The sequence below is a fragment of the Zootoca vivipara genome, chromosome 13 (genome assembly GCF_963506605.1).
Source record: "Zootoca vivipara chromosome 13, rZooViv1.1, whole genome shotgun sequence".
Lineage (NCBI taxonomy): Eukaryota > Metazoa > Chordata > Lepidosauria > Squamata > Lacertidae > Zootoca > Zootoca vivipara.
Window position 1 is genome coordinate 33,166,275 of NC_083288.1, and position 26,949 is coordinate 33,193,223.

At 45.1% G+C, this 26,949-nt stretch overlaps 2 protein-coding genes across 4 annotated transcripts; both read right to left on the reverse strand.

Annotated features, from left to right (window-relative positions):
- Positions 1–420: 420 nt before the first annotated feature.
- On the reverse strand, positions 421–19,651 carry LOC118094903 (serine protease 27-like). 3 transcript variants are annotated; one of them, XM_060281564.1, is made up of 8 exons: positions 19,523–19,651; positions 16,148–16,315; positions 10,490–10,516; positions 8,924–8,950; positions 8,600–8,762; positions 6,182–6,453; positions 4,801–4,970; positions 421–2,841 (listed from the first exon to the last, which is right to left on the reverse strand). In XM_060281564.1, the coding sequence occupies exons 2-8, from the start codon at positions 16,221–16,223 to the stop codon at positions 2,557–2,559; spliced, it is 1,020 nt and encodes a 339-aa protein (XP_060137547.1). In that variant the 5' UTR covers positions 16,224–16,315; positions 19,523–19,651; the 3' UTR covers positions 421–2,556. The 3 variants fall into 3 exon arrangements, with proteins under 3 accessions (XP_060137547.1, XP_060137546.1, XP_034991564.2); XM_060281563.1 differs by having other exon boundaries at positions 19,448–19,650; XM_035135673.2 differs by lacking the exon at positions 16,148–16,315 and having other exon boundaries at positions 19,448–19,649.
- Positions 19,652–22,787: 3,136 nt separating this feature from the next.
- Positions 22,788–26,359, reverse strand: LOC118095480 (serine protease 27-like). The gene is made up of 5 exons (XM_060281239.1): positions 26,314–26,359; positions 25,233–25,392; positions 24,220–24,491; positions 23,268–23,428; positions 22,788–23,081 (listed from the first exon to the last, which is right to left on the reverse strand). Exons 1-5 carry the CDS (start codon positions 26,357–26,359, stop codon positions 22,800–22,802), a joined length of 921 nt encoding a protein of 306 aa, XP_060137222.1. The 3' UTR covers positions 22,788–22,799.
- Positions 26,360–26,949: the final 590 nt, after the last annotated feature.

Here is a 26,949-nt window from a genome sequence, read left to right on the forward strand (position 1 = left end):
ATTACAAATTAATCATAAGTAAGTTTCTGTATTTGAAAGCAGCTGCCATTTGTAACAGTAAAGGTACCCCTGACCATTAGGTCCAATCACGGACAACTCTGGGGTTGCAGCGCTCATCTCACTCTATAGGCCAATGGAGCCGGCGTTTGTCCACAGACAGCTTCCAGGTCATGTGGCCAGCATGACTAAGCCGCTTCTGGCAAACCAGAGCAGTGCACGGAAATGTCGTTTACCTTCCCACTGGAGTGGTACCTATTTATCTACTTGCACTTGGATATGCTTTCAAACTGCTAGGTGGGCAGGAGCAGGGACCGAGCAACTGGAGCTCCCCCGTCACGGGGATTCGAACCGCTGACCTTCTGATCGGCAAGCCCTAGGCCAGGCATCCCCAAACTTCAGCGCTCCAGATGTTTTGGCCTACAACTCCCATGATCCCTTGCTAACAGGACCAGTGGTTGGGGAAGATGGGAATTGTAGTCCAAAACATCTGGAGGGCCGAAGTTTGGGGATGCCTGCCCTAGGCACAGTGGTTTAGACCACAGCGCCATCTGCATCCCTTTTATTTGTAACAGTAGTACCCTTATAAAAGAAAACACAAGTCTCAGAGAAACAGTAACCAATTTAGGTATAGTATTTGCCTTATTTTTATAGGCAAATTTTTATAGTTTACTTTTATAGTTCATAATAAATAAAGAACATCTTGTTATTTGTATTTAATAATAATAAAGTTGTTTGCTTGGATCACATCTAAAGTACCACAGCCACTGGATAATAGTGAAAGTTTTGGTAAACAGCATATTACAGATATAAGGTGGCAGTGGGTAACAGGTTTGAAAGATACATACCATGGTGGGAGCAAAATAGGAATCCCTCCACACACTTGGTCAATCAGCAGTGGGTGATCATTTTCTGGTTCCCCACAAATAAGAAGAGGTCATGCTACACAGCAATGCCCAGCTAAAAGCCGAACAATATGGTGCTGGTGGCAAGAAGCATCAATGCACCATGGGGACTAGCCTCTTTGGTCTGAATTACAAAGAAGGCTTTGTAATTGCCTTCTTGTTTAAATTCCTTCTTGTAAATATGCCATGTAAGGAAGTAGGGGTGGGTGTGTTTCTCCCTCGACTTTTAGGCACAAGTTGCAAAATGCTAAAATGACACCCTTCCCCACCCATCCCCAACTCTTCACACACCACAAAGCAGTGAATTCCGGAAGGAAGGAAGGAAGGAAGGAAGGAAGGAAGGAAGGAAGGAAGGAAGGAAGGAAGGAAGGAAGGAAGGAAGGAAGGAAGGAAGGGGGTAGCAAGGTGGTGTGCTGCTGAGTTTTGGACTCTGAGGCCTGCTTTGCCCTGGCCTGGAAAATGTAGGGAGGAGGGAGAGAGGCCAAACTAATCAAATGAGGCGGTTGTCATCTCTGTCCCTCACCACACCACACACCCTTGTACAAAGCTACCTTCCAGTCACTCCCCTGATTAGGACCACTTTATGGGGGTTCACATGATTCCCTCCACGTGTCAAAGGAAGGTGTGGTGGGGACTCAAAGGCTGTGCTGACAAGCCCTGCATACTCTACACAGCACCACCACACACCCTTAGCATCCATGCGCTCAAACTACAATAGGAGGAATGCTGTTTGTGTAGTGGTGCATGTGCATTTGGTTCTTCTATGTGAGGAGAGGCCCTGGCCCAATCAAGGCCCCTTTTGACAGAGAGGATCACTTTGGCCACATTCACGCCATACATTTTAAGCAGTATGATACCCTTTAAAACAGCCATGGCTTCCCCCTCCCAATGAATCCTGGGATCTGTAGTTTGTTAACGGTGCTGAGATTTGTTAGGAGACCCCTATTCCCCTCACAGAGGTAGACTGTTTAAAGTGGTATCCTATTGTTTCAAATTTATGGCGTGTCTTTTTATCACTATATGAATAAAACGTTTGATTAAGACGCAAAAATCAGGGAGCATGGAGGTGGCAGTGAGAGGTGTTCTGCTCATACAGCCCCACAACGTCCTCCTTTTAATGCATGGGCCACAGCTGAGTTCAATAGGAGAATTCAAATTCTACTCCATGAAGTAAGAAATGTTGTGCTCTGCATAGACTGTGCAAATGTGCATATGTATATTCAACAGTTCACATAAGTAGCACCTTTTAGGGCAGGATGCAAGAACCCCTGTTCCAATGTAAGGGATATTTTAAGCAGCGGGGAGGGGGAGAGCTTAGAGGGCAGTGTTCCAAGTGAAGAAGTCCTGCTCCCTCACCAGAAAATATCGCTCCCCACACCTCCAATGTTCTATAAGTCCATAAAGTCTGACATTGTTCCTCTTGTTGTTCTCTTCATCAAAACATGGAACTTTCCAGAACATTCCAGAATCCGTCCACTCAGAACTGCAGTCCTGATACATTCCCGAGGTATATGATAGAACAGCAGAAGCTACTGCGCTACCAGTAATCTTCAGACACATTTTTTTTTTGTGAAAATAACCTGGGTTTTTGTTTGTTTGTTTTCTATAACACTTCATTTGAGTGAGGGAAACATTGGGACACAATCATATCCCTCTATGTCAGAAGGATGGCAGTGAGGCAGGAGGCAGTGAGCAGTAGCAGGAACTCTTTGAGGACAAGGCTGGAGGCCAATGCAGATGAAGAGTCTCGGTAGTAAGTGACATTCACAAGGCCGAACTTAGCTCCAGCGTAGTGCCTCTTTATCCAGTCCTCGTAGAAGCCAACACGGGTGTAGACGCCTGGACGGTTGGCGATGGCACACATTTCACCCCAGCTCACAATGCCCACCACAAACCAAGCACCATCCGCTTGACAGACCAAGGGACCTCCGGAGTCACCCTAAGTTAAGGAAAGCAGATGGTGAGAGTCTGTAACATGCTCCTTGTTCCAGACCTTATCTGTTTTACGTTGAGCCTGGTGCTACAAGCCAACCACTGCCAGGACGTTCCATTTACACACATAACCATCTCCCTGGGTAAGATCTCTCTCACCTATGTCTTGAGCCTACTAAAGGTATAACTGGAATAAAAAGTCCTTTTTCCAGGCTGCCTCTGAGCATGGATAGAACACCCTCTCCTCCACTCTAGGAAGCAACAACAAGGCTTAACCTACCTTGGGAGTTAGGCTAAAGGACTTCCAGGTAGGTGTCACTAAAGCTGAGCTACTGGAACTTTATCCAGCAAATTTTAGGGAGGAGCAAAAGTTTCCCCAAATATCCCCCTACACACACAACTTTTTCGCTACTGGTCCCATGTGTTTTGTAGTTGTGACAACAACAGCAACAAAACTCAGTGGAGTCACAACAGTCAGTAACAGCATTTCCCTCCCCAGCGATTGAGATCTGGTTCCTCATATTTCTTCAGAATGTATGGAGGGAAATCCTATTTATTTGAATCAGGTTTTAATGAGCATTGTGTAATGTGTACAGTACATTTGTCGTGTAATATACATTGTAATCAGTTCTCTTTTTTTCTGGGTGTGCTCAAGGGTATGCAGTACTAGCACCTTTTTTTTCTAGAAGCAAAGCACTGATTGTAATGTATTTGAGGTGGGAAGTTTTCTGTCTGGTATGGCCAAAGTCAGTTTAACTGCCAACAGGAGCCTTAACTGACAACTGTGAGGAAAGGCTAGTGTTAGAATTCTCGGTATGCAAAAGAAGTATAGAATGCCTGCACATTTTGATTGGTGGGTGCAGGTTTAGAATTTTCAGTTGGACACTCTGATTGGCTGGGACTGGACTAGAGGGCCCAGAAGAAGTGTATATAAACCATGTGTTGGTCAGCAGAGGGACAGTTGGAGTTGTTGGTGCTTGGTGTTCAGCCAGAAGAAGACAGCAGAGGATGAGGATCATGGAATAAGAAAGCAGACCTAAGATGGAGGTAGAGCAGTTTGGTGGCCAAATACTTGTTGGGCTGAGTGAATTGCTTGGCTTAGGCTGAAGAGGCAAGGGGAGAATTGTCGGAAGGGGGAAAATGAGAAGCAACCTGGAATGTTGGTTTCTGATTAGTAGTAGGAATTCCAGAGGCGAAATTTCCAAGTAGTTCAGCAAGACAAACCTACACTTTGATAAGTCAGCAAGGGATTGGGAGAAGAGGTTTCCAACACAGTCCTCAAGTACAGTCGTACCTTGGAAGTCGAACGGAATCTGTTCCAGAAGTCCATTTGACTTCCAAAATGTTTGAAAACCAAAGCACGGCTTCTGATTGGCTGCAGGAAGATCCTACAGCCAATCAGAAGCCGCAGAAGCCACACCGGACTTTCGGGTTTAAAAAATAGTTTGCAACCAGAACAGTCACTTCCGGGTTTGGGGCGTTTGGGAGCCAAAACGTTCAGGAACTAAGCTGTTCGACTTCCAAGGTATGACTGTTGGTGAGACTTAACTGGGGTGCAGGGAGGGGGGGGAGGCAACTGCATTCTTAAAGGTGTCTCAGTTTAACATTAATGGATGGATACAATGTGTTGATATTTAAAGTGACAGTAACAAGCTAACAAAGTTTATACTCACTTAAAGATACAGTACTATTTTAAACCAGATAAGGTTGTTCACTTTCTAATCTTGATATAAATAAATGTAATCACTTTTGTTAAATATAATATCTTATTTGATTGGCTTTGTGCCACAGCTGTGGGCCACAGTTACAGGGTTATTAGTAAGTGGAGGGTGCAGAGGGAATAAGTGAGAGGGACTGGGTTTAGGAGAAATCCAACCACATCTGGAAGGACACAGTTTCCTCATCCTTGCCCTATGCCCTCACTGCTGCTCTGCCATTTGCATATCCACTGGTACTCCTTTCTTACCAAACATGCATCTTTCTCTCCTTTGACGAAGCCAGCGCAGATCATGTCATCCTGGATCTGTCGGATACTTGGGGGGATACCAGTGCCAATGTGGTACATGGCATCACAGGGTCCTGTGTCTATCAAGGGCAGCTGGAGCTGTTGCAGCGTCTTGGGAGCCCGGAGGGTAGCTTGAAGCAAACATAAGATGGCAAGGATGGAAGAAGAGGAGGAATGAGAAATCAAGCAATTCAGAATAAATTAAATACTGCAAGAGGAAAGGGATGCAAATCCACCTCAAAAACAACAGTGGGTGTTTCAAAAATATACCGGCAAATTCAGGTCACACGATATAGTTGATTGCAGGTCTTACACAACAAATCCACTTACCCAAAAGATCTGACTTGTTGTGATGTGGAAAGTGATAGGAAAATGCTCTGGAAAATGTGGGACACTTGCTTCTAACCTTGCCACAGATGAGAGATGGAGGATAACATCTAAAGGGCCACAAGTTGCCCATCTCTGATCTAACCAAGTAGCAATAGAATTTCAAATGTCTTCCCTCTAATTTCACCTTTTCTTTTCACCTCAGTCATGGCTAAGTACTCTGGTCTAAGCTGCTCTCTCTATCCCAGTCTTTGCCAACCTGATGTCCAGATGTTTTGGATTTTGCTGAAACAGCAGGGGCTGATGAGAGTTGTAGTCCAAAAACATCTAGATGGAACCATATTGGCACCCAGCTAAAGGTATCCCTCATGAAGTAATTCACATCTCAGTTCCCCTTGATTTGCACCTTCTAAGTATCCAGACCCTATCAAGCCCCTTCCTTATCTGCCCTTTTAACCACGTGAACTCCAATTTATTTGTTATTATTAACAATAATAATTTCTTTTGCATTTTTTTAATATCGCACCCTCAGAGACACAAATCTGGATTATTCCAAGCAGCTATATCTCACAACATCATACTTCTAGTCAAGTAGTAATATTGGTTACAGTGGCTATCTGCCCCCTTAAATCCCCAAGCTTTCTGTACCATGTGTTCTCTGTGCTCCTATTTATTTATTATTTATTCTAGACATTTCTATAATGCCCTTCAGTAGAAGGTTGCAGCGTGGTTTACGTACAAAGGGGTGGGGGAGAAAGACTATTAAAATACAGGTTAAAAGCAAACATGAACCTCACTGAGCACCTTAAACCACATCCATTCTAAAACTGCCATGCAGCTGAACCATTTTAGCCCACTTTGGAAAACATGCCCTACAGTGAGTCATACTAAACTTCAGCTCAGCACTAACCATCAGCAAGTCTTCAGGGTTTAGGTAAGGATCTTTGCCAGGGATTAAAACTGGAACCCTCTGCAATCAAAGCAGCTGCTCTGCCAATGAGCTACAGCACCTCACCTCCATATTGTGGAGCTCCCCATCCCGTCACCCAACAAAGAGTGCCATTTGGGATCTGGACCTTGGCATCTGGGAGACAGGCTGGGAGGATGCTTTGGGTGAAGCGTACGGGATGTTCTAACTGAACCAGAGCTATATCTCCACTGGTCCCATCTCCAGCATACTGCTTGTTCACGAACACTTGCGAGAGTTTCAACCACTTAGCATTGGGTTCTGGGTTCAAGAGCTGGTAGTTCCCCAAGTTTGCTTGGTAGTTAGATAGTTTTGATGTCCTGTTAGGAAAAACAAACAAGAGTCAGGACAAGGGGTGGGGTAGTTTCTGAATTAAATAGAGGGTGTATTGTATCATTTTCTCCACGTGTGGGGAAACTGTGGCCTCCAGATGTTTATGAACTAAAATCCCCGTCATCCCTAGACATTGACCATGCTTGATGGGGCTTATGGGAGTTGTAGCTCAGCAACATCTGGAAGCCAAAGGTTCCTCTGCCAGCTTTACTCAAATTATCAGTTACAACTGCTTTGAGTATTATCACAGTGCTTTAAATTTAAATTTAAATTTTCATTTCCTTAGGGTCTTGCGAAAGAACAAAGTTGGACAGCAACTGATTATTTCCTTCTATCGGTCCACGATAGAAAGTGTTCTCTCATACTGCATTACGGTGTGGTATTCTGGTTTGACAGCCATGGACAGAGAGTCCCTACGGAGGGTGGTGAAGACAGCACACGATATCGTAGGCTGTCCCCTGAATCCGCTAGATGTTATCGCAGGAGACCATTGCCTCAGAAGAGCGAGGAACATTCTTAGGGATGACTCACACCCTAGCCAGCACCCTTTAATCTCCTGCCTTCGAGCAGGAGATAGAGAAGCATGATCAGCCACACCAACAGGTTAAAGAGCAGTTTCTACCCATGTTCTACCCATGAGGCTGCTGAATGGAAGACAGCAACACTGTAGCTGACGTTCAGGGTTGGTGGTCATCCGACTCTACACAGAGTGTAACAAGGACTGAGAGATTGAGGGAGGGAGGGGGGCTCGTTTAATCTCATTGTAAACAGGTGGTACAGTGACAATAAAGTATTTCTATTTCTATGGATAGTGTGAATGTAGGGGACGCTGGTGGCGCTGTGGTCTAAATCACTGAGCCTCTTGGGTTTGCCAATCAGAAAGTCAGAGGTTCGAATCCCCACGACAGGGTTGCTCTGTTCCAGCTCCTGCCAACCTAGCAGTTCGAAAGCACGCCAGTCCAAGTAGATAAATAGGTTCCGCTGTGGCGGGAAGGAAAACGGCATTTCCATGCACTCTGGCTTCCATCGTGGTGTTCTGTTGCACCAGAAGTGGTTTAGTCATGCTGGCCACATGACCCAGAAAGCTGTCTGCGGACAAATGCCGGTTCCCTTGGCCTGAAAGCGAGATGAGCATCACAACCCTGTAGTCGCCTTTTTACCTAGTGAGAATGTGACCACAGTTGGTCACTTGCATGCACAAGTGAATACCTGGGCATAGGATTCAAATACACATTGTGAGCCTCCATGTGGGGGGAGAATCCCCATTTCAGAAGCAGCAGCCAAACACAAGAGCAGAACCGTGATAGAGGCAGAGTCCCTCCCCACAGCCCTGTTCTGTTTCACAGCAGTAACACATGAGGTATCGTATACGCAAACAGAGAGTTAGTCACCATGTTTGTTTACCTGAGGCAGCTACTTTGGTTTGCATTGTGCATGAACAATATCATACACACATCACTTTGCAATGTAGGGTGGGATAGAAATTTAATTAATGACGATGACAGACACTGCAACAAGAAGTACAAGAGAAAGCTTTGGGGGGATTATGTGTTTGGGGTGGGAGGGGGAATGGGGTAGAAGTTCAGCTGGCCTGACATATCAGGTAGGCTGTCTCTTGAAGCTCCTGGGTTTTCTTAAGGGGGAGAACAGAGAAAGACAAGATTGAAGACTTGTGAATAGGGATATCTGATGATTCCAACGGAAATTACATAATTTATGTAATTATGTAAATTAAATAATTTTGCCACAATGGGCAGAGGGACAAATAGCCTAGTTTTGAGTAAAGACGAACTGCAGTGCTTTTTGTTACAAATAAAGGGCAGAATGGAAAACATTGTTTTTTTACATCTGCACTTGTGAGCAGGCCTTTCTCCCCACAAAGTCTGCCTCGCACAGCTCCTTTTCGTGTGCTCTTCTAAAGTTGCTGAGGGCAAACTTTGTGGGGAGAGGACCTAACATGGCAGTGGATCCTTGACAAACAGCCAGAGTATAATTCCAGAGGCCTAATATTTTCAAATATCTGTTACTACATAGAGAACAAAGAGGGTGAATTCTTTGAAAATGCTAGGTCAGATCTTTAGCCTACTCGTTTTTCCCATTACACACTCAAAGGCCAGTTTCCCTGTTACTCACTTGGGGAAGCAGTGGGCTGCTGTCAACACCCAGTCAGCACTGATGAGGGTCCCTCCACAGGCATGCTGGCCATTATATTGGAGGCTGATTTGCCACGGCCAAGCCCCACGAGAAGCATCTCTTCCCCCCACAATACGGTTTTGGGGCATAATCCGGCCACACACTGGCAAAACAGAGAAAAAGAAAGTTGACAAAACATCTCGAGTTTGACCTCTTCCCCAAGATGTCCAGGCAAAGGGGGGAACTCCCAGGATGAAGGACAGAAGCCAAGGGCCAGGACCCTGTGATTTTCAGTGAGAGAACCTGTTTTTGCTGATCTCTTACCTGTCTGAGTGCCATTTTCCACAGCTCCTAAAAATTAATGAGGAAGAGAGGAAACAGGAGGTGTGAGTCTTCAGTAAAGAATAAGCAATATTTAAAAGCAAAACCAGTGACGAACAAAATAGTGAGCAAACAAGTACCCTATCTCGTTATTTTAGGTTGGAGGCTTCAACATTTGATTTTAAAAATGTAGATGCTGATTTCAAGCACTGAAAAATCAAGCAAGATTTGTTTTCTTGCTAATCTTTTTAATTAATTCTAGTACAACTGTGCAAGAATAAAATGAAGAGAAAATATGAGTAGCACAGTTGCATTAGGAAGAGTGAGGAATAAACAGATAGAAAATAAGATTAATATAAATGAGTTATAAGGAGCTATATTGTGTGCTAATTTGTCATTCCAGAATTCTCTAAGTGTAGACTGTATTTCAATGAAGTTGTTTTGATAATTATTATAAAGTGTTCTTCTATTATATATTTGCTTTATCGGCAGTATTATTTCCCAAGTGTTATTCAGCCATTCTGTAACAGTTGGGGTGGCGGTACATTTGCAAGTTTGGCAATCTACAGTACATGGTTTTGATATGGTCAGTAGAGTTTGTATTAATTGATGATCAATATCCTCAAAGGATTTTTTTAGAATTTGGGGACAAAGCATATCCTGCCATTTCCTGTATTGTGTCAAATATCATAGACCAGACTCTTTTTACAGTTCTTTGCTACAATTCCAGAAAATACATATGAAATCTGCTTTCATTCATTTACATCTCCAGCAGTACATGTTTGTTCTATTGTGAAAAGTTTGCTCCATTCAGAGGACAAATCTAAGTGTGATTTCTATGTGGCAGAAATGGTTCCCTCTGTAGCAACTACCACATTGAGGTGGAAGTTAGACCCCTTCATATAAGCACACAGAAAATCTAGTGTTCAATTATGAGTCTTCAAGCACACAGAAAATCAATTTTCTTTAATTAACACAACTTAATTGAGCACTACAGGAAATAAGATAAATGAAGTTAATATCATGAGAAACTTCGTAAAGTGCTAGCATTACAATTCTAAAATATAGATTACTGACGCAGAGCTGAGAAACCCAAATTAAATCATAGTTTCCTGAATCAGCAAGGCTGAAATTGGGCAGCAAGCAAAAGGTCATACGGATCTCCCAAAATGAAAAGCAGTGAGAAATGTTCAAATGAAGCAATACTTTTTACCCAATTTTTCTTTTGAATGTGATAAATTTTCCTACTCTTTCTCAATTATCAAAGAAAAACAAGACTGTGTTCCACAAAACCCCCAGCTTTAGGAAAGAATTTGATAAATCATATACCCTAAGTGCATACACTGCAACAATTTTGATGGCACATAGCTTATGGTGTGTACACACAGCCTTTACCTTAACCCCTGCCGTTACAACAACAGCAATGTTAAGAATTCTGCAGGGGAGAGGGGAGAACATTTCCTTGTAGATTATAGGATTACTGCCCGAGCGCACACATTGCTTAACATACCTATTGCACGGTTCAAAGTGAATACATTTGCACATGGTCCAGCTGAAAGAGATACTCACCGCTTTGAGTTTCATGTTTCAGGACACCTGATTGAAAAATGATTAAATGACATCATCAGAGGCAAAGCTTGGGAACCAGATTGTTTAGGTATAAACAAGAACCAGGAAGAGGAAACCAAATAAAATCATACCGTAACATTGAAAAAAGAAAAAGGTAAACAGATAGTGCCCTTGAAGGAACAAACCCAGGTGACAACTTGGGGCACGAGGTTTATGGGGGCATCTGTGGTCGTCCCTACCATAAGACAGCTCTGCCTCAGGTGGCTAGTCATCCGAAACGCATTGGAATGGAGTAGAACCCTGCAGTACCTGAAGAGAAGAAATGCCGTGGTGCAGCTGCAGCAGCACAACCAGACACCTTCATCTGCCCCAGCTACAACAAAACATGTCTCTCCCGCTTTGGTTTCTACAGCCACAGCAGGCGCTGTAACCTCCCAACAGTTTGACTTCACCCCCAAAGTTGCACCGTTTGTCTCCTGAGACAAATGGAAGCCAACCATATTTACTCCCATATTCACACACACACACACACACACACACGGTTGTAATATTGTTGCCCACCCATCCAAAAACAACATAGAAGTGAGTGAGCTCTTTGACTGAGGTTGAAATCAAAGATGAGACTTAAAACTATGGAAGGTCTTGCTGCCTAGGAGTGTGTTGCTGAACTGAGCGACAAATCCCCTTCCCAAATCAACTGCTCCCGGTTTGGGGCTCAGCAGCCATTTCTGATATTTCGACTCATGATGAGTTTGTATTCAATTGCATTAGTTGCCTAATGAATTTGTCCTTTTGCCTTATTTATATGTTGTTGTGTTTTATATGCTGTTGTGTTTTTTATCATTCTATTTCCTTTCTTTTTTCAGTCATTACCTTTGCAGCAGCAATAAGGTTTGTTGTTGTTTAGTCGTTTAGTCGTGTCCGACTCTTCGTGACCCCATGGACCATAGCACGCCAGGCACTCCTGTCTTGCACTGCCTCCCGCAGTTTGGTCAAACTCATGTTCGTAGCTTCGAGAACACTGTCCAACCATCTCGTCCTCTGTCGTCCCCTTCTCCTAGTGCCCTCCATCTTTCCCAACATCAGGGTCTTTTCCAAGCAATAAGGTTACTTATTTAGTAACCTTACTTACTTAGGATCATTTTCTGACATAACATCTTTTTTAAAATCAAGTAAAAGTACCTCAGGTCCCAGAGGTATAGAGCATCCTAACTCTTCCAATATTGTTGTCTGTACAGGTATTCAACAAGTTTATATTTGAGGACAATTCCAGAAGTTAAGTATAAAATCTGCTTTATACATCTCCAACCATTATCAAATCCAAGTCTATGTATTAGGTTTAGCTTGCAGGGGATTAAATAGGGGGGGGGGGTAAAGAATCTTACGATACTTTTCCTTCAAATTTGCTGGTATTGATATGTTTCTGATATGGTTACAGTCAATGTAATTTTTACTAATTTTTAATTCTCTAGTTAGTATCATGAGCAGCTTTGAGCGTAACATGGTTGGAAAAGTGGAATGCTAATAGGACATCAAATCAAATCAAAATCAAGTAATGTCCTGCAAAAGTATATCTTTCTCTTTGGTGAGGTATGCCTTGAGATTCTTGGACCCAGGTGGCGCTGTGGGCTAAGCCACTGAGCCTAGGGCTTGCTGATCAGAAGGTCGGCGGTTCGAATCCCTGTGACGGGGTGAGCTCCCGTTGCTTGGTCCCAGCTCCTGCCAACCTAGCAGTTCGAAGGCACGTCAAAAAAAATGCAAGTAGATAAATAGGAACCGCTACAGCGGGAAGGTAAACGGCGTTTCCGTGTGCTGCTCTGGTTTGCCAGAAGCGGCTTTGTCATGCTGGCCACATGACCTGGAAGCTATACGCCGGCTCCCTCGGCCAATAATGCGAGATGAGCGCACAACCCCAGAGTCAGTCACGACTGGACCTAATAGTCAGGGGTCCCTTTACCTTTACCTTTTAATAGGACATCAAATCAAATCAAAATCAAGTAATGTCCTGCAAAAGTATATCTTTCTCTTTGGTGAGGTATGCCTTGAGATTCTTAGAACTGGCTGCGGCAGTATGGCAGGGGGGGGGGGGGAGCTGAAAAATGATAACCATTGTGTAATACACTGATTGTTTTGTTTTCCCACACACACCCTGCCATTTTTTGGAGCCCAGGGGGAGCCTGGTAGTTGTTTGAGCATTCCAAGCCACAGCTTTTTATGGGCACAGCTTCTTAAAACACATAATTCCAACAGAACTCGCTTCAGTTATGAATGCTTGTTGTGTACTTAACATCTGCCCCACATAGGCTCTTGCAATTGCGGTTTCCTTATCTTAGGCCTCGTCCCCACAAACAGTGAGAGCATTCTTTCCGAATGGAAATAATAATAAAAAATGGTTTGCAAGGCTCCTGTTGAAATTGTTATTTAATTGCAGTTTCCTTCTTTCAGAGCTTTCTCTCCATTTTCCACCTCAGGCTGCTGTGGAGCCGAAGGCTGGCCAGCAAAAGATGTGTTTCAAATGTGCTTTAATGGTATAATAATAATAATAATAATAATAATAATAATAATAATAATAATTTATTATTTATACCCCGCCCATCTGGCTGGGTTTCCCCAGCCACTCTGGGCGGCTTCCAACAGATAAATGAAATAAAATAATCTATTAAACATTAAAAGCCTCCCTAAACAGGGCTGCCTTCAGATGTCTTCTAAAAATCTGGTAGTTGTTGTTCTCTTTGACATCCGATGGGAGGGCGTTCCACAGGGCGGGCGCCACTACTGAGAAGGCCCTCTGTCTGGTTCCCTGTAACCTCACTTCTCACAATGAGGGAACCGCCAGAAGGCCCTTGGTGCTGGATCTCAGTGTCCGGGCTGAATGATGGGGGTGGAGACGCTCCTTCAGGTATACTGGACCGAGGCCGTTTAGGGCTTTAAAGGTCAGCACCAACACTTTGAACTGTGCTTGGAAACGTACTGGGAGCTAATGTAGATCTTTCAAGACTGGTGTTATGTGTTCTCGGCAGCCACTCCCAGTCACCAGTCTAGCTGCCGCATTCTGGATTAGTTGTAGTTTCCAGGTCACCTTCAAAGGTAGCCCCACGTAGAGCGCATTGCAGTAGTCCAAGCGGGAGATAACTAGAGCATGCACCACTCTGGCTAGACAGTCTGCAGGCAGGTAGGGTCTAAGCTGCCCTGGACACAGAATTGACCTGCGCCTCCATGGACAGCTGTGAGTCCAAAATGATTCCCAGGCTGCGCACCTGGTCCTTCAGGGACACAGTTACCCCATTCAGGACCAGGGAGTCCTCCACACCTGCCCGTCTCCTGTCCCCCACAAACAGTACTTCTGTCTTGTCAGGATTCAACCTCAATCTGTTAGCCACCATCCATCCTCCAACGGCCTCCAGACACTCACACAGGACCTTCACCGCCTTCACAGGTTCTGATTTGAAAGAGAGGGAGATGTATTGCAGGAGTGCGATGACCAGGTTCTTCAGAAAGTGGAGTGTACTTCACAGAGACTACTTCTGATATGACTGAAGTAGTGGCACTGGGAGAGGGGCACATAGCATACACATTGTTACTCAATTGCCCCTGGAAAAAGGCGGCTGTATTTGTCTATCCTTCTAGGGATCCATTTGGAATTGGTGGGAGCCATTTAGATCATGACGATGACACAGTATAGAAAGGGTTAAACATCCCCTCCCTCTGTGCTGGTTCCCCAATCAAACAGCATGCAACTGCTTTGTCCTTTAAAAAAGTGAGTCTGGTTAGTTCCTGACTCATTGAACCTTCCAAGGAAACCAAGAATACCAGAGGAAAGTGCTTATGTATGCGACCACAGCTGACCGGATTTTGCTAGCTCATAGATGGAAAGAAGATCCAATCCCGACCAAGGAAGAGTGGCAGATAAAACTAATGATCTACCGGTATGGTGAAATGGCAAAACTTACAGGAAGAACCAGGAACCAGGAAGAATCAAATTATAATAAGTAATTGGTAAAGTATATAACGTATTTGAAAAACTATTGTAAACAAACAGTAGTAGGATTGACAGAAATCTTGTAGTAAAAATTGAATTATGGATTGATTAAGGCTTTATAATAATTGGATTTATTGAGAAGATGCAGAAGGAAAATAATAACATAACGGTCCACAAAAGGGGAGAGGGAAGTCAAAGGGGATACAGTCATACCTCAGTTTAAGTACGCCTCGGTTTGAGTATTTTCAGTTTAAGTACTCCGCAGACCTGTCTGGAATGGATTAATCCACTTTCCATTACTTTCAATGGGAAAGTTTGCTTCAGGTTAAGAACGCTTCAGGTTAAGTACAGACTTCTGAAACCAATTACACTCATACCTTGGGTTAAGTACGCTTCAGGTTGAGTACTCCGCAGACCTATCTGGAACAGATTAACCCACTTTCCATTACTTTCAATGGGAAAGTTCGCTTCAGGTTAAGTACACTTCAGGTTAAGTACAGACCTCCAGAACCAATTGTGTTTGTAAACCGAGGTACCACTGTACATTGTTTGTATTCTGTTTCATTTTATTTCTTTTTTGTTACTGTTTGTAAAACCGAAAATGCATTAAATATATATATGGGGTTTTTTCTCTCTCTCTCTCTCTCTCCCCTTTTTATATATGTAAACAAAAGGCTTTCCTCCACTTCAAGCAGGAACTTGGCTGCTCTTTGGAGCCTGCCCACGTTCCTGGAACAGAATGTCGCTAAGAATGATGCAATGTCATGACATACAAATTGTGCCCAGGGGCATTGTGGGGGGTGGGGTGGGGAGAGTCTGCCCATATGGCTCACTAGAACAGAACAATCTTCAAATATTGGCGGGACACTGGAAAAGTGGAATACAACATCTCCACATATTGGATGCCACCAGCAGGAAGACCTTTTCATGCACATGGCGCCTTCCAAGTGCACACACACTTCCAAAAAATTTCCAGGTGAACTTTCTTCTGTGCATCGTACCTGCATGTACAATGCAGGCATGTTGAAAATTGTTTTTGAATTAACGAATTAACCAACAAGCAGGGGAAGAAGCCAGAACTGGAAACAAACAAAACAAGAAAGCTTTTCTCTTTTTAGAGCTTCCCACTTGCAATCTGGCAGCCAGCCCAGATGCCTGACAAGCCAGCCAGGAAATGCTCAATTGGAAGCCATACTCATCTGCTCTTATGCAAACTGCACTCTAGTCTGCTTCCAGAAAGTTCTGGTTGCCCACCCCCAAGCCAGGAGTGCTGGCTTCTTGACAGCATCCCCCTTGCAAAGCTAGGGAATGAAACCAGGAATCCTGATCCTCTTCCCTAATTCCATATTTTTCCACATACACAAGCACACATCTCTATGCATTCCAGAAATGTTAACTTCACACAGACAAGGAGCCAGGTAACTGGGGGACGTGACCCACAGTCACTCACACACAAGTGAGAAGCCTGTGCAGGACTGTGCCCTGTAATAGTGCTGAAATGCCACCTCTTTTAGGGACACGGGTGGCACTGTGGGTTAAACCACAGAGCCTAAGGCTTGCCGATCAGAAGGTCGGTGGTTCGAATCCCCATGGCAGGGTGAGCTCCCGTTGTTCGGTCCCAGCTCCTGCCCACCTAGCAGTTCAAAAGCATGTCAAAGTGTAAGTAGATAAATAGGTACCGCTCCGGCGGGAAGGTAAACGGTGTTTCCGTGCACTGCTCTGATTCACCAGAAGCGGCTTAGTCATGCTGGCCATCTGACCCGGAAGCTGTCTGTGGACAAATGCCGGCTCCCTCAGCCTATAGAGCGAGATAAGCGCCGCAACCCCAGAGTCGTCCGCAACTGGACCTAAAGGTTAGGGGTACCATTACCTTTAGACCTGCTTTATCTCTACCACATAACAACTACATCAAGCATTCCCAAACTGCGTCCCTCCAGATGTTTGTAGTCCCTCCCATGATCCCTAGCTAACAGGACCAGTGGTCAGGGATGATGGGAATTGTAGCCCAAAACATCTGGAGGGCTGAAGTTTGGGGACTACATGAAGTCTGGAGAAGGAAACACACTTGCATTCAATTACATCAAACATCCATACAGCCTCCCACTCCCATTCCACCACTGGAGATGGTCCTGGGGGGAGCCCCCAATTTCCCCACCCATCTGCCCAAATCACTAGGCCCTACTCCCTCCCAAGAAGGTTAGCAATGGGAGCAATTAGCGAACAACACTGAGAGTGTGGAAGCAGTGGTTTAAAACAGCAGCAGAAGTTAGAGTAGAGCAGGAGTGGAAGGACATGGGGAAATGGCAGTTTTAAACAACACCAGAGGTTTGAATAAAGTAGGGATGGAGGAAACCGTGTGGGGAATTCATAGTTTCAAACAGTGGTCGAGAATTGAATAGAGTGAGCAGAGGGTGACACTGAGGTAGGGAGAGTGGCAGTTTAAAACTGCCTCTGAGTACAGAGGAAAGAGTTGGCAACAGCTCTGTGAGGTTAGCTTCTGTGTTGTTGTCCTAGCCCTCACTGAAGAATTCAAACTTAGGCTTCTGTTTCTCCCAAAATCTTTAATGAGGCAGGGCAATACAAGTTAAAGGGCACAGCAGGCAAATTACATGGCTGAGCAAAAGCTGAGATGCCGATCCAAGAAGCGGCACACCTTCTGTCTCGTCCAATTGAAGAGTGGAGTGGACACAACCCTCAGTGTGGCAAACAATAGCTCAAGTTTAGGAGATGCCTGAATAGAAGTGCTCAGTGACACAGGGTCAGAACACCTCTCTGTCAACCTGCTTGGACCCTCCCCAAGATTCAGCTCCTGACTCTCTTCATCCCTAGTCCCCTCCTCTGGCTCAGAGAGTTCTTGGGACCCCGATTTCACCACCACCTGCTTGGACCCTTCCCTATGTCATCTAGCTCCAAACCCTTGATCTCCTCCCACTCCTCAGGAACTAACCATCCCCTCCATGACATATCTACATCTCTTTACATAGTACACATCTCTGCTACTTCTCTTTGTTAAAACTGGGATTTTTTATTTTAAAAAAACCCTCTGTGTTACTCCATCCTTGTTTTAGTTAAACCTCTGCCATTGTTTAAAACCACAATTTTCATCTCAGATGGTCTCCACCACCATCCCCCTCACACTTCTGCCATTGTTTGAGTACAGTGAGAAGGAAAAGACGAGGAACAAAAACTAGCCCTTCCTCAGCTGCTTCATGTGACAGAATAAAGGATGAATAGCCCTCAAAAGTTTCACACAATGTATTTCACTCCTGATACCATGTGTTGTCTTCAACATGCCATTCCAGATTCAGTGTAGTAATTTCAAAGACATATTTTATTAACAAGAGGAAAAAAATGTTGGCATCTGTCTGTCTCAGGAGACAATGGAGGAATGAGCCTTTGGGGGTGAAGTCAAAGTAGACACCCATAGATAGATCCATAGGTAGGTAGGTAGGTAGGTAGGTAGGTAGGTAGGATGAATCAGAGGGGATTCTAAACCCAATAAATTAATAAATGTCAGAACCTTGTTAGTATTAAGATTCCAGGCCAGTGGAAAAATACAGGTTAAGCTTCCTTTCCAAGCCAACGCCTCACCAGGGACAGAGGTGTTAACATGACAAAAGGGGTTGATGGCCCATCTAGGAGGAATCATTGGGCCTGAGCAGACAGAGGTTGGCAATGTGACAGGGTGTGCATGTGAGGTGACAGGAAAAGAGTGCCTTTAGCAAGGTGTGCTGGGAATGAGAAGGGGGAAACAAAGACAGAGATCCATCTCTGGCAGGCTGGCTGAAGGGAGGCTGGGGGAGATGCAGGGAACAAGCCATTCTTGAGATGACCATCCTGTAAAACCTGAACTCCCTCCAAGCAAACACAGGTGTAAATATGTGAATAATATTTCCTAAAGCTACGACAGTCTCTTCCACTTCTTTATTCTCAAAGGAACACAGATCCCGGGTGAGCGTCTGGAACCCTCCTAGAATCTTGACACAGTTGAATAGAAATTGGGGGTGGCGCAACTTTTGTAGCGATAGATAGACAGACACAACATTGATCAACAGAATTTAGCCTTCTCTAGCAGAATAAGCCAACGTACTTGCTCTTAAGAACCTACAGTAACATATATCCACGTAAAGTGTTGGCATAAAAGAGGCTGCAGAATGGGGAAGATGAGGAGGCATGCAAATGGGGTTGATCTGTGTACAAGGGAGAGCTGAGAAAAGTAGGGAGAGTGGAAGAGAAAATGGAAAGTGCCTAGGGGGTTGCAAAAAAGGAGAGAGAAGGATGGCATGGAAATGGGGTTGAAACGGAATGCCAGGGCATGAAAGGGTCTAAAGAATAGGAGCTGGTGGTGGCTTCATAGTTGGACAAAAAATGAAAAGGGTGTTCAGTATTTGCAATGCGGGAGAGGTAGAAGATGCAGGAGATTAACCTGCAAGTGGATTGTGTGCTGGTGGGGTTGCACAAAAGAAAGAGGAAGATATGGATATGGGGTGAAGGTGAAAACGGGGTGCAAAGTGGGGCTGTAGAATAGAAGGGAGAAGTGGCTTGGGAATTGAGGCTGGGAAGTTCAAGAGCATGGGGTGTGAAGGGGAAGCTCTACGGGGTGAATCTGGAGGAATGACAAGGGGCTGGTTAGCGGAGTCAGCAAGGGCGCAGTATCTAGCATGGAACATCATTTGCACAGGGACATGATTCCACAGAATGGAAAACACAGTCCTATACAATCACTTGTCTTCAAAGCAGATGTGGGGGAGGAAAATTATCTACTTTCTAACCAACAAAGTCCTAGTCTCACCTCCTTTCTTATATTCTGAAGGAAAACTCTGGAGTAGTAGCTTCCCTGTTATCACCTATGTCTCTTCCCAAATAGCCCAGATACCCCAATGGAAACTACCATCCACATTAGTTTTTTCCAGAGAAAGAGAATCTTAGATACATTCGTGCGCACGCGCGCACACACACACACACACTAAATGGCTTACCGTGTATCAGGGGTAGCATAGAGAGGCAGAAAAGGGAGAGGAAGATTCTCATAGTGCAGAAAGGCCCTGCCTCACCTCCAGGGGAGCAGGGCAATCTGAAACCTACAGCCCTCCAGGTTTGCTTCTGCCTCTGCGAGAACTTAGGTGTGCACGAAACAGGCAGGCACTTCCTGGCAGCCTCCTGGGAGAATGTGACCCAACCTGTCTGCCCACCCACTACGCTTTCTGTCCCCTCCAGGTAACCACGCCTTACTGGCCTTTTGCCCCCTCCCAGCTTGGTCAGGTTTTGCTGTGATATTCATATGAGTTTGGTCAACTTAGATTCCTAGATATGAGGCCCTCTTCCAAGAAACAAGGTGCTTCTCCAAGCAGAGTGGCAGGGGCGAAGGCGAGGGAGGGAGGGAGGGAGAAATCCATCTTGTGCTATGTTGTCCTGAATAAACAAAACAGGATACCTGTTAGCGAGCCTTTTTCTGGATACAAGCTTGGTGCCAGTTCTTTGTGGAATAAATGAAAAACCTCAGCAACTTACATTGCGAGGAAATTCCATTTTCTCAATGGTAGAACTGCTAAACGGTGTTGTTGTGAACCAAGGAAGGCCTCCTCAAGAGGGAGCATGCAGGCCCTGATTCACAGGGGCAAATTTGCCAGAATTTAGGGCAAAACGACCCTCCAGGTGACCTTTTAATTGTGCATATTGTGCATTATATTCATGCCTGCCTAAGTGATCATGCTTTCAATAATATTTGCTCCTGCAAAACTTTTTTGGGGGGAAGGGGGACATTCTACTGTTTCATTTCCAATCAAGGTATATCCTGTAATTACCTGCTGAAATCCTGCAACATTTTGTAACATACATGTTCTCTGATGGGGGGGGTGAGTATTCCATTTTTGTTGCGCGATAGCACCACCAGGCAGCAATAATGTGGTAGCTTTGGGGAAGCATCCCAGAACTAATAAAGCAGAATAAATCTGCCATGAATGCACTTGTGTCAAGAACATGTTTTATTGCAGGTGCATTGCCTGCAATAAAGCCACAGCCACAGCCCTGCTCAGACCTGCTCTGCACCATCCTCAGGTGCTTTCTTTTGCCTGGTAGAGCATGAGACTCTTAATCTCAGGGTTTTGTGGGTTCAAGCCCCACAAAAGATTGGGCAAAAAGATTCCTGCATTGCTGGTGGTCGGACCAGATGACCCTCTGTGTCAAGGGGAACACACACTGCTTTCAGCCCCCTCGCAAAGATAAGGTGAAAGCTCAATCCCAAACTCACTGAAATATTAAGTAATTTGAAAGCAACCTGTGATGAGGCAAATAAACAGAGGCCTTTATTGCAACAAAGAAATATTTCCAAAAATTGGGTGACAGATTTCAGCGCAGTGTTAACACATATACACACAAACTTTCCATTATCCCTTCCGCTCCCCCCCCCCCAAAAAAAGAAAACTTAGCTCTTTGGATTTCAAACCTCACAAGGAGAGGGTGGCAAGTGTGGCAGGAAGATTCAAGGACAATCAAAATTATGTTTTGAGAATGATTCCTGTTCCATTGGAAGATGCCCAGAGTGGTTGGGGCAACCCAGTCACATGAGCGGGGTACAAGTGATTTATTATTGTTATTATTATTCATTGTTTTGCATTTTCTGGATGTCCCATGATTATATTCTAAAGTAGTTGTGTTCTATGTTATAAATCAAGCACTGCTAGAAGTTGTCTTTTTTTGTTTTCCAATGTATTGCTTATCAATTTAAAAAATGGTGTGACATGAGAAAAATTTTATTCTGAAAGTGTGGCCCAGAGAAAAAAAGTTTGAGAACCACTAGCTTATCCAGACCAGCATTCTTTTACTCACAATAGCTAACCAGAAGCCCATGCAAGACCCACAAACAGGGGGTGAGTCCCCTTCCTGGCTTCTGAGATTTCCCCTGGGATAGTTTATCAATGACTTGGATGATGGGCTTGAGGGAATCCTGAGCAAGTTTACAGATGACACCAAATTGGGAGGGGTGGCTAACACTCCAGAGGACAGGATCACACTTCAGAATGACCTTAACAGATTAGACAACTGGGCCAAACTGGGCCCAGCAACTGGGCCAAAGCAAACAAGATGAATTTTAACAAGGAGAAATGTAAAGTACTACACTTGGGCAAAAAAATGAAAGGCACAAATACAGGATGGGAGACACCTGGCTTGAGAGCAGTACATGTGAAAAGGATCTAGGAGTTTTGGTTGACCACAAACTTGACATGAGTCAGCAGTGTGATGCAGCAGCTAAAAAAGCCAATGCAGTTCTGGGCTGCATCAATAGGAGTATAGCATCTAGATCAAGGGAAGTAATAGTACCACTGTATTCTGCTCTGGTCAGACCTCACCTGGAGTATTGTGTCCAGTTCTGGGCACCACAGTTCAAGAAGGATACTGATAAGCTGGAACGTGTCCAGAAGAGGGCAACCAAAATGGTCAAAGGCCTGGAAACGATGCCTTATGAGGAACGGCTTAGGGAGCTGGGTATGTTTAGCCTGGAGAAGAGAAGGTTAAGGGGTGATATGATAACCATGTTCAAATATATAAAAGGATGTCATATAAAGGAGGGAGAAAGGTTGTTTTCTGCTGCTCCAGAGAAGCGGACACGGAGCAACGGATTCAAACTACAAGAAAGAAAATTCCACCTAAACATTAGGAAGAACTTCCTGACAGTAAGAGCTGTTCGGCAGTGGAATTTGCTGCCAAGGAGTGTGGTGGAGTCTCCTTCTTTGGAGGTCTTTAAGCAGAGGCTTGACAGCCATCTGTCAGGAATGCTTTGATGGTGTTTCCTGCTTGGCAGGGGGTTGGACTGGATGGCCCTTGTGGTCTCTTCCAACTCTATGATTCTATGATTCTATTCTATGATTCTATGATTCTATGATAGACAACACATGCTTTCACATTTGTCTTCACTGCTATTTGGACTAGAAACCTGATTATATTATTACTTTTCAAATGAGAGGATCTTGTCACAATGCCAGAAGGCGGAAGGCGAAGAATTCTAGGGCGCTTTGGTAATCTCTTGTCCAGGAACCAGAAGAATTATGGCACCTACCCTTCACTTACTGTGGGACAGAAATGCTTTGCCCTTCTGATCTTCAAACTGCAACCCAAATCACCCTTCAAGCAGGAAACCAGGTGTGGGAAACATTTGGCCCTCCAGGTGCTACTGAACTACAACTCCCATCAGTCACAGTGAGTATGGCCAGCGGGAGTCATAATTCAGCAACATCTTTAGGCCCAAAGGTTCCCCACCACCTGGGGCTGCCTACAATGTGCCCAAATTCAGCACTGATTCTACAGCGGCAAGCTGGCAATGAACTCCTCACCTCAAAATTCCCACTGCAAGAAAGGCAGGAGGAGGGAAAGAGAGGAAGTGACAAGAGGAGTGGAAGTGAAAAGTCCGAAAGGGTTCCCTCCCCCCTCCAGAGCGATGGGCACAATTCCAAACTGCAGGCCAGGAATGTAACGCTGCAGCCAATCGCCATAGGACGTGACTCTGGTGTAGACACCGGGGCGGTACGGGAGTGCACAACCTTGTCCCCAGCTCACGATGCCAACCAGGAACCAGGAGTCATTTTGGGCACAGACCAAGGGCCCCCCGGAATCACCCTGGAAAGAAACAAGCAGAAGCAGGGAATAATAATGCCCCCGCGAAATCTGTCCCTAGGCAACCAGTATCTCAGTGCCTGCGCCTTGACCACATAGAGACCTTGTTGAGCATCTGTCTCTGAGAAATAGGCCAGGAACATCAGAAAACATCGAGAAACCATTCAATACAACTGTCAAATTGCTCACCTGGCAAGCATCCTTTCCTCCTTCTTTATATCCAGCGCAAATCATGTCGTCTGTGACAGGATTGGACCCAGTTGGGGGCACATTGAACATCTTGTTGCATCTGTCAACATCTATGAGGGAGACCTGGACTTGTTGCAGCGTCTGAGGGGATGGAAGTGGTTCTAAGAATGCAAAGGAGAAGAAAAGTGATTTGCTTTCAGGCACGGTGGGTGAATGAACTGTGCAACCCTGCCTCAAGACTGCCCTCTTCCTTTCTTCCTGTGGCCAAGGAGAAACTCTGCTGCAGGCCTGAATTAAGAACCTCTGTGTGACTCTGCTTAACAAACCTGTTGCACTATAAAGATCTGCAAGGTGACTGAATCAGTAGTCAAGGGTCAACAGGCAACACAAAAGGGATAAGCCTTACTGGAACATGGTGGTCTGGCTACTTTCTGGAGCCAGCCACAGGGAGAATACAATTCCAGTTTTCAAATGTCCTTACCAGCTACCTCCAAATAGTTATGGGGGCTAAGTTAAAGTATTTATGTTGACCTTTAAAGCTGTAAACAGCTTAGGACGCGAGTATCTAATCAGCATATCTTCCCATCCAAACCTTTCCCCCTCTGAAGAAGGCTTCTTCCAGGTACCATCATTCACAACAACTAAATTCACATCAGTTAGAGCAGGGCCTTATCAGTGGTGGCCACCAGGAGGGGGAGAGGAAAGGTGTGGGAAGGCTGACATTGCACAAACACCAGCAGATCCATTCCCTGCCACCTCAGTCTTCCTCCTCTCCCTACCAGTAAGCAACCGCTCTATCAAGAAGCTAAAATAGCCACGTGTGCTATCCGGTGAGCCACTTCTGGCTCAAGGGATCCCCATGACTAAAGGATAAACCCTCCCAAAACAATGCCACTCTTTCAGAATTCATTTCAGGTTGACCTCCAACCCCATGTTCGCACCAGGCTCTCACCATCAAATCCAATGTATCCCCATCCAGTCACAAAGCACGCCATGCCCTCAGGGAACACAGCCGAAGGAAATGGCACACACACAGGGAGGATGTATGGGGTATATTTCATGGGTCTTTGGAGCCTCAATAAGGCAATATCCCCTCTTGTCCCAGTCCCATCAAATGCTATGTTACGGATTACTTGGGCGACAGGAACGCTCTGGGATTTGGAGCTTCGATTTGCAAGTTGATGTGCTCCCAAGGTCACAGTGATGTCTGAGAAAAGATTCTGTCTGAGAAACAGAAATGAAACCAAGAAGAAAATGCATTGGGGTTTGATAATGCAGCAAGGGATGGAGTCACTGATTAACAGTCAAATAGCATTTAAAAAATGGGTTTCCCAGGGTCCAGCAACCTCCAGGCTGTGATTCAAAACCAACAGTGGTCCATGCTAGCCATGACACCTTCACACTACAGTGGTACCTCAGGTTAAGAACTTAATTCATTCTGGAGGTCCATTCTTAACCTGAAACTGTTCTTAACCTGAGGTACCACTTTAGCTAATGGGGCCTCCCGCTGCCGCTGCGCCGCCACTGCAAGATTTCTGTTCTCATCTTGAAGCAAAGTTCTTAACCCGAGGTACTATTTCTGGGTTAGCAGAGTCTGTAACCTGAAGCGTCTGTAACCTGAAGCGTCTGTAACCCGAGGTACCACTGTATTAGCCTTTGCACTGAATAAGCACCTTTTTAGCCTTATTAGCGGGTGTGAAGGGCCTGATTCAGACTGGGATGTCAGCAGGGGTTCAAAGGGTTAAACGCCAAAGAGTTAAATGCCACACACACCACCACCACCACCACCACCACCACCAGAGTCACAGTTCAAATCAGGGGACCCACCAGCTTTTCATTCTCACATGGTATTGATGCAACTGCTTGTGTTCCCATGCCTAGCTGGCCCCATCACGCAGAAGGACTGAAACATTTCTGGAGCACACCGGTGAAATGTGACTACAGTACCTCCTTGCTGGTACTTACGTGAAGCAGTGAGCGGCTGACACAACCCACTGTTGTGCCACGAGGGACCCACTGCAATAATGCCTCCCCTTCCAACCGACACTGACCTGCCATGGCCAGGCTCCAATCTGCGAGGCTTGGCCGCCCACAATTCGGTCAGACAACACTGGTTGACCACAGACTTGAAGAGGAAAGAAGAACACGGAAATGCAAAGATCACAACACAGCTGGATAAGTGCACTTTGATTGTTTCCTTGCCAAGGGTTGGTGATATTTTAGCTTCTGGGAGCTAAAGCAAACATGGCCAGATTATCTTATTTTCCTTTACTTCTTTGCTTAATAATACCAATGGGAGGCGCCATGTGTTTTAGCATCCTTTTTCATTTTCTAAACCTCCCTTCCTCCATCTCTCTCTCCCTCCCTCTCTCTCTCTCTCTCTCTCTCTCTCTCTCTCTCTCTCTCTCTCTCTCACACACACACACACACACACACACACACACACTGAAATTGCTCTTAGGTTTGATCCCAATGCCATTGCTCCTGTCAAAATCAGGGCTCCCCACACCAGCTTTAAAGGAGAGGATTGAGGAAAGCCAATCACAGATCTCCCACATCACATCTCTTTGGGTTCTAACTGCCTGAAAGTACTAGGTCACCCTACCTTTCTATGCTAGGATGCCCAACCTCTACTTTAGGAATTTGAGCCTGTGGTCCTCCAGATATTGTGGCAGGGATGAGTGTGAATATGTCAGTTTCAGTTTCTCTGTTTCCGAAATGGATGTTCACTTCTCCACATTTACACATCAGTTTGCAATTTAACAGAAAGAGGAAAGCACTCATGAAAATTCATCAGGCTTATAGTGCAAATGCCTCCTAATATATATGCTCATATGCAGTTTTGCATAATGCACACATTTTTGCAAACCAGTTTCCCGTAATCTGATACAGACACTTTACCCGCATGTATGTATTTTTTGCCCACATTGCACCACACTGCAAAATTTAGAGAAGTGCAAATGTTGAAAGATTCCTCTGCATATATTTTTGGAAAATGTGAATTGGGTAGGTTCTCCTTTAAATGAGAAATGAGTTGAATTTCTACCCAGTCCATAAGCTATTAGACTATAGTTCTCATCATCCTTGACCATTGGCCATGCAGACTTAGGTTGAGGGGAACTGAGGGCCAACAACATCCTGAGGGCCACATATCGCTGTATTAGAGGTACAGGTACAGATTTGGGACAGTCACTAGCTCACAGTCTAAGTCATCTAGTAGACATTGATAGCTGAGTCAAGATTTGAGAAGCTTTGTCTCCCTGGTCCAAGTCCAACAACATCCTAGCAGTAGATGCACCATGTGGTAACAGCATGTGGTGTTTCTGAGAAAGATCTCTAAAGCAAGCATGTGTATGAGAAATACTGACCTACCTTCCAGTCAGGATTACTGAGATAATATGGCAAAGCACTTTGCTTGGGCTTTGTCGCTGTCAAAAGCTCGCCACAGTTACGGCCCACTTCTCTCTGGAGCAGGGGTCAGCAAACTTTCTTTAGGAGGGGGCTGGTTCACTACCCCTCAGACCTTGTGGTGGGCTGGACTGCATGTGCACGCACACGCGGTAGAGGGGGGCTTCTCTCTCCCACCCTCTCCCCCCCAGCCCCTCCCTTCCCCCTGCTTTCCTACATCCTTCTCCGCTCTGCCTGCGGTTGGGAGCCGCTGCCGGCGCCTCTCCTTTCCGGG

Bases quoted from the DNA above. Each gene is read 5' to 3' on its own strand.
- LOC118094903 (XM_060281563.1), bottom strand. From the start codon at position 19,499: ATGAGAATCTTCCTCTCCCTTTTCTGCCTCTCTATGCTACCCCTGATA. The intron at 16,316-19,447 runs GTAAGCCATTTA...CCTAACCTTTAG, and splicing joins TATGCTACCCCTGATACACG to GTCCAGTTGCGGACGACTCT. The intron at 6,454-8,599 runs GTGAGTAACAGG...TTTTCCTAACAG, and splicing joins GCAGCCCACTGCTTCCCCAA to GACATCAAAACTATCTAACT.
- LOC118095480 (XM_060281239.1), bottom strand. From the start codon at position 26,359: ATGGTCAAGGATGATGAGAACTATAGTCTAATAGCTTATGGACTGG. The intron at 25,393-26,313 runs GTAGAAATTCAA...TTCCTCTTCAAG, and splicing joins TCTAATAGCTTATGGACTGG to TCTGTGGTCAACCAGTGTTG. The intron at 23,082-23,267 runs GTGAGCAATTTG...GTTTCTTTCCAG, and splicing joins GAGGAAAGGATGCTTGCCAG to GGTGATTCCGGGGGGCCCTT.